Here is an 18,807-nt window from a genome sequence, read left to right as displayed (position 1 = left end):
ACTCCAAAGGTGGGAAAGAAATAAAAAAAAATTGCTCCATTGATTAGAAATTGATAATTCAAAATATGCTCCTCATTGACTTACATTGTACGGTAAAACTGCTCTCAAAGTCATTCTTTTAGCACAGAAACGAACGCAAACAAAGTTGATTCAGACAATATAGAACATCACCAAACCCAGTACTGTTTTTTTTTTAAATAAAAATGTCAACTTCCTGTTGATTTTGCCATTTTTAACAAGTAGAAAACCCGGACTGGATCGGCGCATCCGGATCCAGATCTTCAAATAGCAAAATCAACAGGAAGTTGAAATTTTAATTAAAAAAACAAACAGTACTGGGTTTGGTGATGCTCTATATTGTCTGAATCAGTTATGTTTGGGTTCATTTATGTGCTAAAAGAGTGACTTTGAGAGCTGTTTTACCTTACAATGTAAGTCAATGAGGAGCATATTTTGAATTATCAATTTCTAATCGATAGAGCAATTATTTTTGATTTCTTGCCCACCTTTGGAGTTACATCATGTCAAGGTAACTACACAACCCAAACCTCTACCAAAGTGGTCTTACCCTTTAAGAACTTTTAAGACCTTTTTAATACTGCAAAAAAAAAATATATATTACTATGTCAAAAGTAATCAAAAAAACTATAGTATAAGAAATGGTCAAACATTGGGCAAATTGTGAAATATTACCCGAGAACGTAAAATGTTTGAAAATAGCTGATCTACATGCAGCTTGTAGATCGGCTATTTTCACAATATTTATCTGTGGAACCGAGTCAAACTAAATGTAATGCCTCAACTCCTACAATTCCAAGTGCTTGTCAGGGTGGGGGGTACCCGGTTCAAATAATGTTTTTTTTCTTGGTGGGGTCACGACCTGAAAAGGTTGAGAACCACTGAGCCAGAGAGAGAGAGAGAGAGAGAGAGAGAGAGAGAGAGAGAGAGAGAGAGAGCGAGAGAGCATGATAGCAACAGAGAGAATAATTTAGAATAATCCCTTGAACCGCTGTTTTTGATTCTGCTGTCACCAACAGTCATTATATTCTGAACAATAGCAGGATGCCGGCTGCATTTTTTCACTTCAAAGTGTGAAGAAAATAATAATTTCTCATTTTGTAGGAAACGCCCGGAGGCTGAGTTATTATAACATCGGGCAAACTGTATTTTTTTCCGATTCATATCTAAAAAAACATCAATATAAAACGCTGGCGGGGACTATGGAGCTGCCAAGTCAAATAAAACTCCCTCGAATAATAGCGGTGCTTTCGTTTAACAACGGCGTACAAAGATGTACATCCTAAGCTCGTTTAATAAAATGAAACAATAGTTAAACATTTACTAGATGGTCGTCTCCCACAGGCCTGACAGTACTACAGCCTGGGGGCAGAGTCTTTTGTCTGAGGAAAAAGGCCTGCATGGGAAAGGGTCAAACACATATCCCTGTGGCACCTCTCTCCTCTCTGTTCTCCTGCAGTGTTCAGCATGCCACAACGCCCTGAGGGTGGGTGCTATGGGTGCATGGGCACATGCTAAGAGTCTGGTAATAACCACCATCAATTATTAGCAGCTCTACAAATTTCTACAAAGCTCTATTAATTATAGCAGCTCTACAAGCTCACGTCGCGATGCGACGCGTTGTGAGCTTGTAGATAGGCTATTTTCAAATAGCCTAGGTATAAAAGTGGCAAAGTGGTTAATGTATGTTTTATGATGTAATAATTTATATCTGCAAAGTAACTAGTAACTAAAACTAGAAAATGCGCTCCTCGGAGCACAGGTCTCCGCCAGTACTATTCCTGTCTTACCTCACTTTGAAAGAGACCAAGGCTCTTTAAAAGTGACACATCTATTTATAGGCCGCTATACGTCATGCGTCTCACTAGCCAATCAGAGCACACTCTTTCAACGTATTGTCACGTGTCACGTGAGGCTTGAACAATGTTAGCTTGGCCGAGGGGGGGGGACGGAAAGTGAAAACATAGTCTCCTGGCGGAGACAACTAGGACCAGGAGACAGTGTTGTGTTCTAGTTTTTTTCGGAAGGTATACGCTACGATACGATGCGCGTGGTCGTGGGTATACGCTCTCGCGTTTTCAATGGATGAAACAGTTTTTGAAGGTATACGGTAGCGACGAAAACAAATCTCAAGGTATACACCGTACACAGCATCTGACGGTAGAACACACCACTGCCAGGAGACCTGGTACTGCCAGACCCCTAGTGGTTGAAGGAAAAGAGGGACGAAAGAGGGACAAAAGAGATCTCTGTATGTGTCTGTCTGTGTCCCTTTTATGCCCATATATGGAGGACAAAAGAGGGACGAAAGAGGGACAGACAAAGCCTCATGTAGGCCGACCCTCTGGGTCTGGCAACAATAATAAAATAAAATAATTGTAGTGGAGTAAAAGTATAATATTTGCCTCTGAGATGTAGTGGAGTAGAAAAGTATAGGCAATTGGAAATACTGTACTCCAGTAAAGTAAAAGTACCTAAAAAAGTACGGTACTTGAGTAAATGTACTTAGTTACTTTACACCACTGAGTGTTCAGCATGCCACAACGCCCTGCGGGTGGGTGCCATGGGTGCATGGGCACATGCTAGGAGAATATGGTAATAACCCACCATTAGGCCATTTCAACCTGGCAATTGGCCTGAAAAAAACATCTATCTGGAGACCACAAGAGGAGGAAAAATGTAAATTCCCATCGAAAGGAGGTGTCATTCACTGCCGCCGTTTTCTCCTTTTTTCTCCTTTGTACGTTGATTCTTTTTATGCTATGTTGATGTATTGAATAGTAGGACCACAATGGGAAAAAAAATCCCCCAGGACATTTTTGTGCCGTTTTCATTTATGACTAATAAAGTATTCAATCAATCAATCCCTATTTCAATCAATCCCTGGCACAAAATGAATTATTCTCCTCTGATAGGAATTGTATTGTACTGTGAGACACTATCATGTGTGAAACTAAATTAACCCATCAAGACCTGGAACGCATCAGTCACTTTTTCATTTGAGCTAAAAAAAAAGCATCATTTTACACTTTGGCCATTCAAAAATAGCAGAACTACAAGCTCATAGCGCGGCACCGAGTGCCGCGCTACGAGCTTGTAAATCTGCTATTTTTTGAAAATCGTGAAAATGTGTGCAAATCTTTGAATATATATATGTTTTTAAAGCGAACATTTTTAACTGAAATCTTTGCTTCTGGGGGGTCCCTGGAATACGTTTTTGGGGTCCTTGACATGAAAATGTTTGAGCACCACTGATATGGAAACATACGTTTTTCAGAAAACTGTTAGGATTTAGAAGAGCTTTTGTAGAATCGGAACCTCAGGTCTTAATGGGTTAAATGAAATGGACATGTCATTGTCACAGATTGTCACACATTGTCAACAACAATCTTGAAAATAATGTATCTATACATGCGTGAAATCTCTGCATGCGTGTCTGTCCGTCCATCTGTCCCCTGCATATCTCAAGAACAGTGTTGAGGTTTTGAGGATTTTATTGTGTATCAATCAATCAATCTGACCATGACACCCAGGCGGGGCATGCTCACACACTGTGGTTCTTCAAGTGGGGTCCGGGGACCCCCAGTGGTCCTTGAGGAGGTTCCAGGGTGTCCCCAGCAAAATGTGTTCGATTGGCGATTTGAAAAGCTCACAACGCAGAATATGAACATTTTGGAATATGTTTGAAACATTTTAACAACACAAATCTTGTATGGGGGGTCCCCCTGGCACAAATATATTTTCAGATGGGGGTCCGCGGCCAAATGAATAATGTTAATATGGGGGTTCCTGACATGAAAAGGTTTGAGAAGAACCACTGCTCACACATGCAGTAGGAGCAGCACCGGAACAAATGGAGTGGCGCTCTCTGCCGTCTCTCTAAATATGCCCAAATATGGAGATGTCATGATGGTAAATGGTGCATTTATATAGCTCTTTTATCCAAAGCTCTTCACATAGATTGTGCATTACATTCACCCATTCACACACACATTCATACACCGATGGCGGAGGAAACCATGCAAGGCACCAACCTGCTCATCTGGAGCAATTAGGGGTTCAGTGTCTTGTTCAAGGACACTTCGACACTAACTCTGGGGGAGCCCGGGATTGAACTGGGAACCTCACGGTTCCCACTCGTCGCTCTACCGGCCCCTGAGCCACTGCCGCCCCGGTATGGTTCTGACATCATAGATGACTGACGTCATAGACTGCATGGCCTCCACATAAATACTCTGATAATGGACTGAAATAACTACAGCCGTCTAAAGCCAACAACTTTGGCTTTATTTGTCGCCACTCGTAAAGGTGCAAACAGCCAAATGCTAGAGCGGCGCGTTCCACTATTTGCACCGACAGCATCACAGCACAACTAACTAACTAACTAACTACAGCTACAACGACAATGGCATCGAGCAGGTTGGAGAGGCTCCAGGCGTGGTTTCTCCGTCAGTTCGCTGCCGTCCTCTTGGCCGCGTTCTTCCTCCTCTCCTCGCCACATCGGGCGGCGGCCTCGCCGGCCACCTTGCCCCCCATCACCAACCCCCTGCTGAAGACCCCGGCCGTCTGCCTGGCCCGGATGATCCGTCGCAGAGAGGTGAGCAGCGTGGAGGTAGTGCAGGCGTACGTCGACCGCATCCGAGAGATCAACCCGCTCATCAACGCCATGGTCAAGGACCGCTTCGGCCAGGCGCTGAAGGAAGCGGCGCGGGCCGACCGGCTGATCGAAGAGATGGGCGGAGGCAACGAGGAGGCACTGGAGGACGGGCTGCCGTTCCTGGGCGTCCCGTTCACCGTCAAGGAGGCGTTCTGTCTGCGGGGCATGCCCAACTCGGCGGGGCTGGTGTCGAGGAGGCGCGTGGTGTCAGGCTCCGACGCCCGCGCCGTGGCCCTGGTGAAGGGGGCCGGCGCCATCGCCCTGGGCGTCACCAACTGCAGCGAGCTGTGCATGTGGGTGGAGTGCCACAACCACCTGTACGGCATCACCAACAACCCCTACCGTCTGGACAGGATCCCCGGGGGCAGCTCCGGAGGCGAGGGCAGCATCCTGGGCGGGGCGGGCTCGGTGATGGGCGTGGCGTCGGACGGCGGGGGCAGCATCCGCATGCCGGCCTTCTTCAACGGCGTCTTCGGACACAAGCCCACCTCCATGACGGTGTCCAACGACGGCCAGCTGCCGGCGCCGTCGAGCGGGGCCGAGGACGCCTTCCTGTGCACGGGCCCCATGTGCCGCTACGCCCGGGACCTCCTGCCCATGCTGGAGGTTATGGCCGGGCCCGACGCGACCGCCGGGCGTCTGCGTCTGAGGTCGCCCGTGGACGTGAGCAAACTCCGCTTCTTCTCCGTGCCTCACGCCGGCGGCTCCCACCTGGTGTCCCCCGTGGACGCTCAGCTCCTGCGGGCTCAGAGCCGGGTGGTGGAGCGTCTGGAGTCTGACCTGAGGGTCCGAGTCGAGACCCTGACCATCCCTCAGCTCAGGTCCTCCTTCCACATCTGGGCCACCATGGTGACGGCGCCGGGCGGCGAGGACGGCAAGAGTCCCCGGTCGGTCAACGGGCGCCTGTCGGACCACGAGGGCAAGACGGTCCGGCCCCTGTGGGAGATGCTCAAGTGGACGGTGGGCCTGTCGCCTCACACCGTGGCCGTCATCGGCCTGGCCGCGTTCGAGACGCTCCGGCGGCCGTCGGGGCCGCCCGCTCCGGGCCTGCTGGAGCAGAAGGAGGCTCTGCAGCGCCGCCTGGACGAGCTGCTGGGCGACGACGGCGTCTTGCTCTACCCGCCGCACCCGCACCTGGCGCCCAGGCACCACGCGCCGCTGTTCACGCCGTTCAACTTCTCCTACACGAGCATCTTCAACGTCCTGGGTCTGCCGGTGACCCAGGTGCCGTTGGGGCTGAGCGTGGAGGGTCTGCCCCTGGGGGTGCAGGTGGTCGCCGGGAAGAACCAGGACAGGCTGGGCCTGGCCGTGGCGGTGTACCTGGAGCAGGCGTTCGGAGGATGGAGAGAGCCTGGCACGCATGGTTCTGCATGATTCTAGGGCAGGGGTTCTCAAACTTTTTTCATGTGAAGGACCCCCATTTGAAAAGATATGCCAGGGACCCCCATAAGAGATGATTTTTACGGCTCTACAGCAGTGATTCTCAACTATTTTAATTTCAAAGACCCCCAGTTTGACATGCATTAGGGCTACGGACCCCCATTTAATGGCATTTCTATCTCTGGGACCCCAATTTATGTAAAATCAATGTTAATTTAACTCTAAGAGAGTACAAATGGAACCAAATGGACCCTAACGGGTCCATTTGGTTCCATTTGTACACTCTCAGCCCCTGGAACTCCCTCAAGGACCCCTGGAACTCCCTCAAGGACCCCTGGGGTCAGCTATTTAAAATGCTCATTTGTTAATTGCATGGTCTTCTTTCTCTCAAGTTCAGTCTTCTATGTTTCTACGGCTTATTGTGCATATTGCACATAGTTTTTTCTTATTGCTTAGTGCATTCCTTGGCCCCTGTATCGCTGCTTGCAGCTATATTTCCCTTTTCTGGTTTGTTTTGGCTCAGTGATATGTATTTATTTAAATTCTTTGTAGAGTGACCATAATTCCCCTCACACACACAGTGTGTGTAGTCTCTCTGCTTTTCTTTTTCACATAAATGGTTTGACCTGCCAGAAGTGATGATGCAACTCGTGAGCTTGTAAACAACAGAAACCCACATAACAGAAATACAACGCAACATAAAGACAAAAGATAGAATCCCCAGAGCGAGGCAGTTTGTTTAGCTGACATGCTGTTTGTGTATTCTCTCTGGGACTCTGGGGTCTTTATGTTGGAGTCGTATTTTGTTATGTGTTTCTGTTGTTGAACATACTTGTGAAATGTAATATTCCTGTACCAGGCCCCCCCCCCCATAAGAGAAGATTGGTATTGTTAAAATTATTTTCAAGATTATTTCAACGTTTTCCAGTAAAAAAAAAGAAGACAGAAAGAAATGAGAAAATAGCAGTGGTGTAAAAAGTATTACATTTGTTTATTTAAGTAAACGTATCAATACTGCGATGTAAAATACTCTGTTACAAGTAAAAGTCCGGAATTCAAAGTTTACTTGAGTAAAAGTAGAAAAGTATCTGTATCAAAATATACTTAAAGTACAAAAGTAAAAGTACTCATTATGCAGAATGTGCCATTTGACAAGTTTTCAAATGTATAAAATGTGTAAAAATATTTTGAAAATAGCCGATCTACAAGCTCACAATGCGTCGCATTGCGACGCATCGTGAGCTTGTAGATCGGCTATTTTCAAATAAAAGTAAAAGTACAATATTTGCCTCTGAGATTTAGTGGAGTAGAAGTTTAATAACTGAAAATTGGAAATACTCTGGTAAAGTAAAAGTACCTCAAAATTGTACTTAAGTACAGTACTTGAGTACATGTACTTAGTTACTTTCCACCACTGAATGTAGCCAATGTAGAAGCTTTTCTGACCACAAAAGTGGTTAAACTTTTGACACTATATTATTAACTCATGTTGCTGGGGGAGTGTTTGGGGACCCCCTGGAACCCCCTCAAGGACCCCCACTTAAGAGAACCAACACCACCACTGCTTTGTGTGGCTCTCTGCCCAGCATCTCATTCTGGTGTCCCAGGACCGGGGGCCTCGTTTTGGGGCCTTTTCAGAACTGTGGACAGAGAGCCATGGAAGAAGTATTGTTCTCTTTGGGTGCCTTATAAAAAGGACCACAGAGGAGAGGAAGTTCTGGCAGTCCTTGAAAAACACCATGGTCCTCTCTGAGAGGGAACGAGAGGTACTTCCTGTCCACTGGCAACGGTCGTGGGGACAAGTACTCGGAGTACGAGTAAAAAATAGCAATACCACAACATATGTGGCCTGTATTGAGTGAGTAAAAGTACAAAAGTATTGGTGTAAAAATGTAGTTAAAGTGCCAAAGTAAGAGCAGTCATTATGAATGCCCCACTTCATGATGTTTTTTCAAAAGGTTCAAAAATAAAAGATCTGCAAACTCACAAAGCGATGCGTTGTGAGCTTGTAAATCAGCTATTGTCGAATAGCTGAAGCAACAACTAGTAACTGAGAAGTTCAACTAATTGTAGTGGAGTAAAAAAAGTACAATTTTTGCCTCTGAGATGTAGTATAAAGTATAAAACAAATTAAATACTCAAATGAAGTACCTTAAATTTGAACTTAAATACAGTATTAGTTATTTTCCACCAATAGTTTTCCATCAATACCTTTGTACTTTTACTCAAGTAAAAATGTGCTACTTGTAACAATTTTAAAATTGTGAAAAGAAAATCTGAGTATTTCTTCCACCACACTGCATGGGAGTACATGCTTAGGAGGAGGGAGGTGAACAGGTTTCTCCTCATCCCGTAGCTTGGCTGCCAGGCCACATTAAACACGCTGGGAGAGAGAAGGAGAGCTCAGAGAGAAGGAGCTGAGGAGGAGAAGCTGCTGAACACACTAACACATGGACCGCTGCTTACATCCATACAGCGGGACGCAGCCTGTGCTGTGTGCCCGTGCGTCAAATATAAACCATACACACCTAAACATGTGCCGGGGAGATAGCAGCGTAGCCTGCTATATACCACGCCGAGCGGGAGAGGAACCAACGGAGGGATAAAGCCCCCCCGCCGGTAAACAAAATTATCTTCATACCTTCAGCCCTGAAATGGGGGATGAAAAGAAAACAAGATAACTGTTGACGTCAACAGTTATCTTATAGCTGGCATAGAAAGTCCTATATGCCACATATAGAGGAAAGAAAGGAAAATATATACTTCATATGGTAAATAAAATGCTTGCATAAAGGGCCGCCAATGTTGGCGGAATACATTTAAAGGGTAATTGTAAAAAGTAAAAAAAAAGTATATACAGTGTATACTGTAGGCCTATAAATCGTTGCTGTCGGGCAGAAACGTCTTATCTCCATATTTTAATTTAGTTGAGAAACACTTGCGTTAGAGCAGCATTCCTCTTTGAATGGGTGAACTTATTCTGGGTGGAGGGGGAGAGAGGGAACACCCAAGGGCATCTAAGATATACCGCAATGTGTTCCCTTTGGTTCTATGGTGACAGGGCTGCGAGGGTGTGTAGATCTATCCACAGGGTGGAGAGAAAACACCAAACTAACCAAACCACAGAACATAAACCTTATAACTCCACCAGAGTGGCAGCCTCCAGTGTTGCCATGTCCGCTTATCAATATAAGCGACTTGGGCCTTGTTTTTCTGTAAAGTCGCTTATACATACAGTATGTATACTGTATACTGGTAGTTGCAGGTTGCGTTTTTTGGGGGCTTGCTTCCTAAATGTTGTTTAAAGCAGTGGTTCTCAAACATTTTCATGTCAAGGAAAGCCCCAAATTAATATGTAATTGTCCGCGTATCCCCCCATCTGAAAACATTTTGTGGCAGGGACCCCCCTTATCAGATTTGTGTTTTTCCGAGATGGACAAATTATATTTGTTTTCCCGAGATGGAAACAAAAATAGCAGATCTACAAGCTCACAATGCGTCACATCACTATGTATTGTGAGCTTGTAGATTGGCTATTTTCAAATAGCCGATGTATATAGGTTTTTAAAGCTTATGTGTTAGTCGCTTCTTTTGGAGCTTGTTTTCATATACCTGGTTGCTTGTTTTTCTCTCGACAAAAATCTGGCAACACTGGCAGCCTCCCAGGGCCTGCCATACACTCCTTATAATATTACTTACTGCCTGGGAGTGTGTGTGTGTGTGTGTGTGTGTGTGTGTGTGGGTGGATGGGTGTGTCATTATCGCATACACACACAGGGGTTCACATGCGCACACACATACACACACACACACACACACACACACACACACACACACACACACACACACACACACACACACACACACACACACACACACACACACACACACACACACACACAGCACACCCCCCTAACCACTTCCTGGCCCTACATAGCTGGTGGGGACCATGGTGGTCAGGATTGCCTCCATCATCACAGAGGCTTCAACACCAACGCTGGGAAGTTTGAAGAACTGTCGAAACATTCCATCGTTACCGAGGTAACGATCCCACGGCCTGGCAGGCTCTATAGTATAGCCTCCCTGCATGCATGTGTGCATGTGTTGGATTGATTGATAGAATGCTTTATTAACACGTTTGTTAACAGCATGTATGTGTATTTTAACCACTTTATCCATTTATACGTTTATCTAGAAGCTCACAGCATGTCACTTTGTGCCTCGCTGCGAGCTTGTACCTAGATCTGCTGTTTTTGGAAAAATCTTCTCTATTGGGGGTCCCTGGCACAAAACATTGTGAGATGGGGGGGTCCACGGCCAAATACATATCTTACATATTTTGGGAACCACTGAGTTAATGTATGTTTTGTAATAATAAATCTAAAGCAGCTCCATGGAGCTCTGGCTGCTTTCAGCTGAAACAGCAGCAGAGAAGAGGCATGCAGAGAAGACACTCAACAGTGTGGAGCATGAGAGAGAGATGGATGGAGAAAGCACATGTCTGGGGCTGCAACTATCACATTATTTACTTAGTTTACTTTTCCGATTAATCGAGAAAGTGCATTTTTACATGTTTTATATATCAACAAATCAATTACAGTAACACGTTGAGTGTCATTTTATGCGGACAATGCTGTCGTGCAAAAATAACAGTGAAAATTGTGAGCTTGTAGATCAGTTATTTTCACTATTTGTATTTGTAAACCTTTCACCTATGACATGCCCAAAAGAGGGCGATTGATTGATTGATTGATTGATATTAATCGATTATTTTATTACTTTGTTGATTTTTTTTTATCGATTAAATCAGTGGTTCTCAACCTGTGAGTGACAGTAAAGTGACAATTTAAGGACTTTTAAGACCTTTTAAAAAAGGAAGAAATGAATCAAAAGAAATCAACAAACTGTACTATAAAAACTGGTCAAACATTGGCCAAACATTTTGAAAATAGCTGAGATTGCAGATCGGCTATTTTCACTATGGAACAGTCAAACTATATAGTTTGACTAAATGCCTCAACTCCTACAATTCCAAGTTCATGTCAGGGTGGGGGGTCCCCAGATCAAATATGATTATTTGGGGGGGGGGGGGGGGGGGTCGCGGCCTGAAAAGGTTGGTTTAAATGGAACAAACAGCAGCGACTGTGAGGACCAGAGAGACAGACGGAACGGCATGCAGGACAGGAGCAGAGACAGTCATGAAAGAGACGGATGGGGAAAGCAGATGTCTCTGTACTTCCCACAGAGAGAGAAGCAAAGCAGTCAGGGAACTGGACAAATATGTGCATGTAATGTAATGTAATGTAAAGTAATGTCTGTTTGTTTGTCTGCTGCTCGCTCCAACCTCGTTTCATTTGTGCATATGGCATCTAGACAACAGTAACAGATGTCTGCAGTCCTGAGAGACATACACACGTGTGAGCACATACACACATACAGTACACACACACACACACACACACACACACACACACACACACAGGTGGTAGAGTGGCTGTCCGGCTCTGTGTTCGATCCCCGGCTCCTCATGAGGAATATGTCCTTGAGCAAGACACTGAACCCCTAACTGGCTCCCCATGAGCAGGTTGGTGTGTGTGTGTGTGTGTGTGTGTGTGTGTGTGTGTGTGTGTGTAGGTGAATGCAACACACATTGTAAAGCTCTTTGGATAGCGGCCCTATAGAAATGCAGACACACACACACACACACACACACACACACACACACACACGCGGTAAAAGGCCCGAAATCCATGCTGATGCAGCAGCAATCCTTCCTTTGAGGATGTGGAGACAGATGGCCTATACAGACAGACAGCCCAGAGGGGAGAGAGAGACACACACACACACACACACACACACACACACACACACACACACACACACACACACACACACACACACACAGGGGGGCTGGAATACTGCTGTCACAGTCTGACTCCATCCAGCAGATGTGTGTACTGTTGCACTGTTAGGTAACAGAGTGAACGATAGCATTTGCAGGCACATGGCGGCACAATTCATCTCAAAGCTTTCATTTCCACAATATTGATTACGGCAATTTTCTAATCGCAGGAGGCTCCCAAGAACCAGGAACAATACACTACGGGGTGTTTGACTGCAAAGTCATACTGCAATGCCTGTGCTGAATATGGTGAATATATAGGGGTCGGGTGGTTGCATTACGAACTGTGGTATGTGTGAAAATGCAGCTTTTCAAAAGCTGTGTAGTTGTTTTTCATCACTTTAAAGCAGGGGTCTTCAACAGGGGGTCCGGGACCCCTAGGGGGTCCTCTGAGTTACTACAGGGGGTCCGCCAAATCTTTGTGATATGATTTTCTTTTACCTTAACCACTTGAACCCTAGCATCCCTTTTTCTGAGGAGAACTTTAGCCAAAAATAGCAGATCTACAGGCTCACAACGCCTCGCAGCGCGAGGCGTTGTGAGCTTGTAGATCTGCTATTTTTGGAAAAGAGGTATAGGTGTAGAGGGAAAAAAGGGCAGACAAGTAAACAAAAAAGGTTTAATCTAAAACACAACTTCATACAATATGTAGTGGGGGTCCCTGCTTCATCTCTCTCTCTCAGCTAGGGGGTCCTTGGCCTGAAAACATTGAAGACCCCCTGCTTAAAGAAATGCAATATGGAGGTGGGCTACGTGCCTGCAGTTTGAATGACTGTACACCATGGTGCCAGGGTGGGGGAGGCCCCAAGGGGTCTGAAAGAATCTTTAAAAAAAATCTGTATCGTAAAAAATGTTATAATAACGTCTCATTGTGAACTTGCAAATTGGCTATTTTCATTTTCTTTTTACTATTTCACAATGGGAGGACAGCAGCCAGTTCCTATGGCTATTTGGGGATCCTCGGCAAGGATAGGTTTGGGGACCCCTGCTACAGGGGAAAGGCTTGCACACAGTGTTGCCAGATTTTGTGACACACAGTGTTGCCAGATTTTGCGAGACAAACAAGTGGCCAGGTCTACGAAACCAAGCCTATAACAGAAGCCAGCGGGTACAGCAACAGTGGGTTCAACAGCAGCACCACACCGGCACCGCGTGCATCAGGTTGATAAGCAAAGGCGAGCAGGGACAGACTGGACCGCTGCGTTTCCTGGATTAATAACCTGAAGCTAACGGAGGAGGAAGAAACAAACTGTGGTTGTTTTGGGTCCGCTCCAACACAGACCTCCACTCCTTTGTTTCAGTCTCTCCACTCTGTTAGCTCATTATGTTTGTAATAGTTGATAATGTGTCATTGACACAGGAGAGGTTCCACAATCCAGACCAACCACAGTCACAGGAAGTTCTGGAAAGCTGGCTTAAACACACATGTGTGCGCGCACGCACACGCACAGCCGCACACGCACACACGCGCGCACACACACGTGATATTCTTGTGTGAAAAGGTGAAAGGGGTCCTTTCAAAGTTCTGTGGTTTGCTTCATTGATATGCCACACACTCAAGAGTGACATTAAGAAAGCTCTAATGAGCACACACACACACACACACACACACACACACACACACACACACACACACACACACACACACACACACACACACACACACACACACACACACACACACACACACACACACACACACACACATTAATGAGATGACGATAATGGGAGAACATCCAGATAATTAGCATTTCCGACAAAGACAGGGAAGCGTTGAAGTGGAATGTGAACCAGTGGAGAACAGATTACACAGTTAAAGGTAACAAAGATGGCTCTGTCAGAGGAGAGGAAGTCTCTTAACCCAGATTTAGAACGGATTGAGACTCAAAGCTGAAAGCAATGGACTTACAAAACAAAGACAGCATCCCAGCAAAGATACATTGCAGTGGTTCTCAACCTTTTCAGGCCGTGATCCCCCCAAAAATAATCATATTTGAACTGGGGGAACCCCCAAAGTAATCATATTTGAACTGGGAACCCCCCACCCTGACAAGCACTTGGAATTGTAGGAGTTGAGGCATGACATTTAGTTTGACTCGGTTCCACGGATAAATATTCTGAAAATAGCAGATCTACAAGCTCACAATTTGCGTGTGTGTGTGTGTGTGTGTGTGTGTGTGTGTGTGTGTGTGTGTGTGTGTGTGTGTGTGTGGGGGGGGGGGGTCCCGAGCATGACGTCAAACTGCTCCGTTGTAACTACCATGGTCAATGTAGTAGGTGCAGTGGATGCATTTGTAACTTCTGTGGACTATGTAGCTTGCATACAAGAAGGCATTACTGGAATCTGCCAACAGCCGGCGCTACCTGACGGCCCCTCCCTCCCGTGAACAGCTACCGGGAAGAGAACCGAGGCAATAGACCCGGCGGCCTTCCAGCGGCATGTCCGTCCGCTGCCGGAATAGCAATGGATGGACTTCCAGGCCCATGAGAACAACTACAGACCAAGCAGCAGTGCAAGACTAAGAACTTTGTTTCCTCTGGTGATCCAGCCTAGGACATTATACCCACAGAGGGTTTGGAGGGTTTGGACGACTTGGGATGCGCAAAGACCAGGAAGAAAGGCTGGTTCAAGTATTGTGCTGTCTCTGCTACCATATATGACGGAGACGCCGCTACTTGTGCCCCATGGAGTGCTGAGTGACATGCGTGTTGTATCATGAGGACAAGTCCATGAGTTTGTGAATGTAACCTTTACTGCACCTAAAATATTTGTGTCCCTGTATGCTTTCACTGTGTGTGGACATAAATACATTGTTAAACTGTGTGTGTGTGTGTGTGTGTGTGTGTGTGTGTGTGTGTGTGTGTGTGTGTGTGTGTGTGTGTGTGTGTGTGTGTGTGTGTGTGTGTGTGTGTGTGTGTGTGTGTGTGTGTGTGTGTGTGTGTGTGCGCGTGCGTACAAGCTTGTGCTTGCTTACAGATGGGTAATAATTATTCAACTGAACTGAAGTCACCACTTAGTAATAGAGGAGAGCTTTTTAGGATCAACATTACACTGAGTCACCCTGCTTCCTACTTCCTCTACTCACACCGTTGTTTGTTGAGTCAATCATCATGAAGCACGTCATCCACTCAAGTGACTTCAACATGCACGCTCACAACAGGCCTTTCTGCTACACCACGGCTCATGTACTTCTGCACAATTGCCCTGCACTTACAGTAGAAGAGTAAATCCTTTAAGTTTGGAGGATTTAGCTGATATAAGGCTGTAGAAACAGTGGTGGAAAAAGTACTCAAATGTTTTACTTAAAGTAAAAGTATCAATACTGTAATGCAGAAATACTCTGTTACAAGTAAAAGTAAGGTATTCAAATTTTACTTAAGTAAAAGTACAAAAGTATTGGTATCAAAATTTACTTTTTACCAAAAGTAAAAGTACCCATTATGCAGAATGTCCCATTTCACAAGTTTTCACGTTTTCAATATTTTTGAAACATGGCAGATCTACAAGCTCACAATGTGTCGCATCGCGACGCATTGTGAGCTTGTAGATCGGCTATTTTCAAATGGCCGAAATGTATACAGGGCTGAAGTGGTTACTGTATGTTTTGTAATAATAATCAAAATCTAACAAAGTAATTAGTAAGTAAAGTTTTTAAATAATTGTAGTGGAGTAAAAGTACAATATTTGCCTCTGAGATGTAGTGGAGTAGAAGTAAAAGTACTGAAAATTGGAAATACTCCAGTAAAGTCAAAGTTCCTCAAAATTGTACTTAAGTACAGTACTTGAGTACATGTACTTAGTTACTTTACACCACTGGCTGATATAAGGCTGTGTAGAACACTGACAGAGGTGTGTGTGTGCTTTGGCTTTTACCTCCCTTTTACTGCTGATTCAACTCGTAATGCTCTGGTAAAAGCAGATTGAAGTGGCAGTTTGCTGACTTGAAGATTTATTATGTTCCCCAAGTTTTTATGCTTTGTTTTGTTTTGTGCTATGGTGTGTAAATCACTCCATTCCCTATCTACGATATACAGTAAAAGAAAGAGGCTGTGAACTGAATATGAATTTGTATCACCACTAGGCTAGCCAACCCAATCCAAAAAACACATTTGAAAACAACAGAAAGCTGACCAAATAAAGTGCTGTGCAATCGAAAAGAATGAGAACTGTGAAAACAACAACATAAAATCATAAAAAGACCAGTTTAAAAGATGAAAAGGACAAAAAGGGTGATAAAAATAAAAGCGATAAGACCATAACAAAAATAAAAAGAAACTCTCATATTGAGTTAAAAGCCAAGGACTACAGATTATGCATTAAGATTTTTGGAAGTACAGTAGGTATGTTACTGCAAAGTCACAATCTCTCCTGTGCTTTATCCAATTAAAGTGGTTCTCCAAACCAGTGGTTCTCAACCAGCAATCCGAGGACCACCAGTGGTCCTTGGGGGGGGGGGGGGGGGGGGGTACATGGGGGTCCCCAACGAAATGAGTTAACATAGCGTCACAAATCATTTTAACAACTTAACTTTGGCTATTTTCGAATAATCTTAAAAATGTGTGCATGTCTTTGAATATATATTTTTAAAGCAAACATTTTGTATTCAAATCTCTGCTTCTGGGGGTGCCTGGCACGAAACAATTTCAGATGGGGGGTCCAGGCCAAATACATATCAATTTGTGGGTCCTTGGCATGAAAACGTTTTGAGAACCACTGCTCTATACTTAGTAAAATGCACCTGAGTTGGCCCTACAGTGTTTTTTCCCCCCCACCACCAAATCGCGTTGCCCGAATATAGCAAGCTTTTAAGCAAGCCCACCACACAACACATTGTGAGCTTGTAGATCAGTTATTTTCTGCGAATGTTCCCCCCAGAATAGGGATGCCATGGTTTGTTAACCTTGGCCTTGAGACAACCAGAAGTTACTAGTCAGCAGAACCCGAGCGACCTTGCAGGGATGTGTGGTTTTAACCCATTAAGACCTGAGGCTGAATCTAAAAATGTCTTCTAAATCCTAACAGTTTTCTGAAGAACCTTTGTTGCTATATATATATATATTGTTGCTGTCATGCAGAAACCTTTTTTCGTAAATGAATGCCCTACTTGATCACACTACAGCTAAGGCTGCAACAACTAATCGATTAATCGATTATTAATCGATTATCAAATTAGTTGCCAACTATTTTGATAATCGATTAATCGATAATCGATTAATCGATAATGGAATATCATTAATATACTAATTAATTCAATGTAAAATTGGCTATTTTATCCAAAATGTAAAAAATAAATAAATGAGAAAATGTAAAGTAAAGTATACATGATTAGAATATGCTTAAACATTCGACAATTAAGGTCTAATATTACAAAACTACAAATTGATACAAAACCTATATATCCAGTCGTTTTGGGGCATAAACAAAAAGTTGAAGGATAACATTAAGTCTGATAATGATGTACCATGCATGTTCACATCAAGTATACTTTACATTACTTAAGACCGTTAAGTGCCCACCTATCCTCTATCCCATTTTTTTTTAATGAAACATTTGCATTTGTATAGTACTGTACTGTTACCTGTACTGTTACCCTTTAGCCTAAAATATGTTGTTTTTTAATCAAATCAAGCAGTCAGAAGAAGAGAAAAGCTACCATAAGGTGGCTTTTATTTATTTTGATATGTATTTATATATTTTATGGGTAGTAGCCAAATCAGCAGCTGAGCAAAATTGTATAACATGTACTTTTAAATTAATTATTCATCTGTATTGTCTTTATTGTTAGATAGAACATGCCTAAAACAACCTAAAATGAAAATGATAAGGTAATTGCTTAATAAGTGCGATAATCCGATTAATCGATTAATCGTTAAGATAATCGACCGATTCATCGATTATGAAATTAATCGTTAGTTGCAGCCTTAACTACAGCATACAAGGGAAACTGGTGGCCCCCACCTTCACTTAATGCAGCCCGCAGGTTAATATCAGATTACTGAGATATTATTGATTTCAGCTGCAATTCCAAACATGCAAACATGACCCGCTTTAATTACTTCAATCTATATTAGTAGCTTAATGACTAGTATTAAAATGTTATTGTCTTTTTTATGTCCATGGTATTCGCATTTAAGTTCATAAAGTTAACATAAGTATAACTAAATGCATTTGAAATGAAATCAAAAATGAACTTTTCAGGATTCCACTTAAGAAATTGCAAAAAAAAAAAAAAAACAGTATTCCAATTAAAAAATATCTACAAGCTCAAAACGCGTCGCGCTGTGACGCGTTTTGAGCTTGTAGATCGGCTATTTTTGCTACTTTTGTGTGACATAGACCCGATAGTATATGCAATGTGGCCCTCTGGAGTGAGTGTGCGAATATAGTGGCCCTCTCCATCCTCAAAGTTGCATCACCCCTGCACTACAGCGTCACACAAAAGCATCAAAAGCAGATCTACAAGCTCGTTTCGAGATTGTAGATCTGCTACTTTATTTGAATCCTGAAAAGTAACAGTTTTGGACATAATATGAGGTTTCCACCCCAACAGAGACGTTATATACAGCTCAAATCTAAAATGACAGATGCTTTCCCAGTAGTTCTAATGGGTTAAAAACACTTAAACCATGGGGTGCCGATGGCCTAGCGGGGCTCTAATGCAGCTTGACAGCGAGTCGAGGGTTCGATTACCGAGGCCCCACAACCTTAGCTGCGTGTCACTCCCTGTCTCTCTCTCTCTCTCCCTGTTTCCTGTCACTCTTCACTGTCCAATAAAGAAAGAAAAGCCCCAAAAATAACAAGAAAACACACTTAAACCCTATACTTAGTTAGTAGACCGGATTCCCAAGG

The 18,807-nt window shown here is 44.0% G+C and overlaps 2 protein-coding genes across 3 annotated transcripts in view; one reads left to right on the top strand and one right to left on the bottom strand.

The window, feature by feature from the left end:
* rtkna (rhotekin a) overlaps positions 1-18,807 on the bottom strand; it is a 161,488-nt gene that overhangs the window by 138,186 nt on the left and 4,495 nt on the right. The window lies entirely within an intron of this gene.
* Positions 4,424-6,049, top strand: LOC311043206 (fatty-acid amide hydrolase 2-A-like; the record flags this gene model as incomplete). The annotated part of the gene is made up of 1 exon (XM_084054387.1): positions 4,424-6,049. The coding sequence occupies one exon, from the start codon at positions 4,424-4,426 to the stop codon at positions 6,047-6,049; it is 1,626 nt and encodes a 541-aa protein (XP_083910513.1).

Source organism: Gymnoscopelus microlampas, assembly GCF_963454915.1.
Source record: "Gymnoscopelus microlampas genome assembly, chromosome: 4".
NCBI lineage: Eukaryota > Metazoa > Chordata > Actinopteri > Myctophiformes > Myctophidae > Gymnoscopelus > Gymnoscopelus microlampas.
This window is presented reverse-complemented; position numbering and strand designations above follow the sequence as displayed.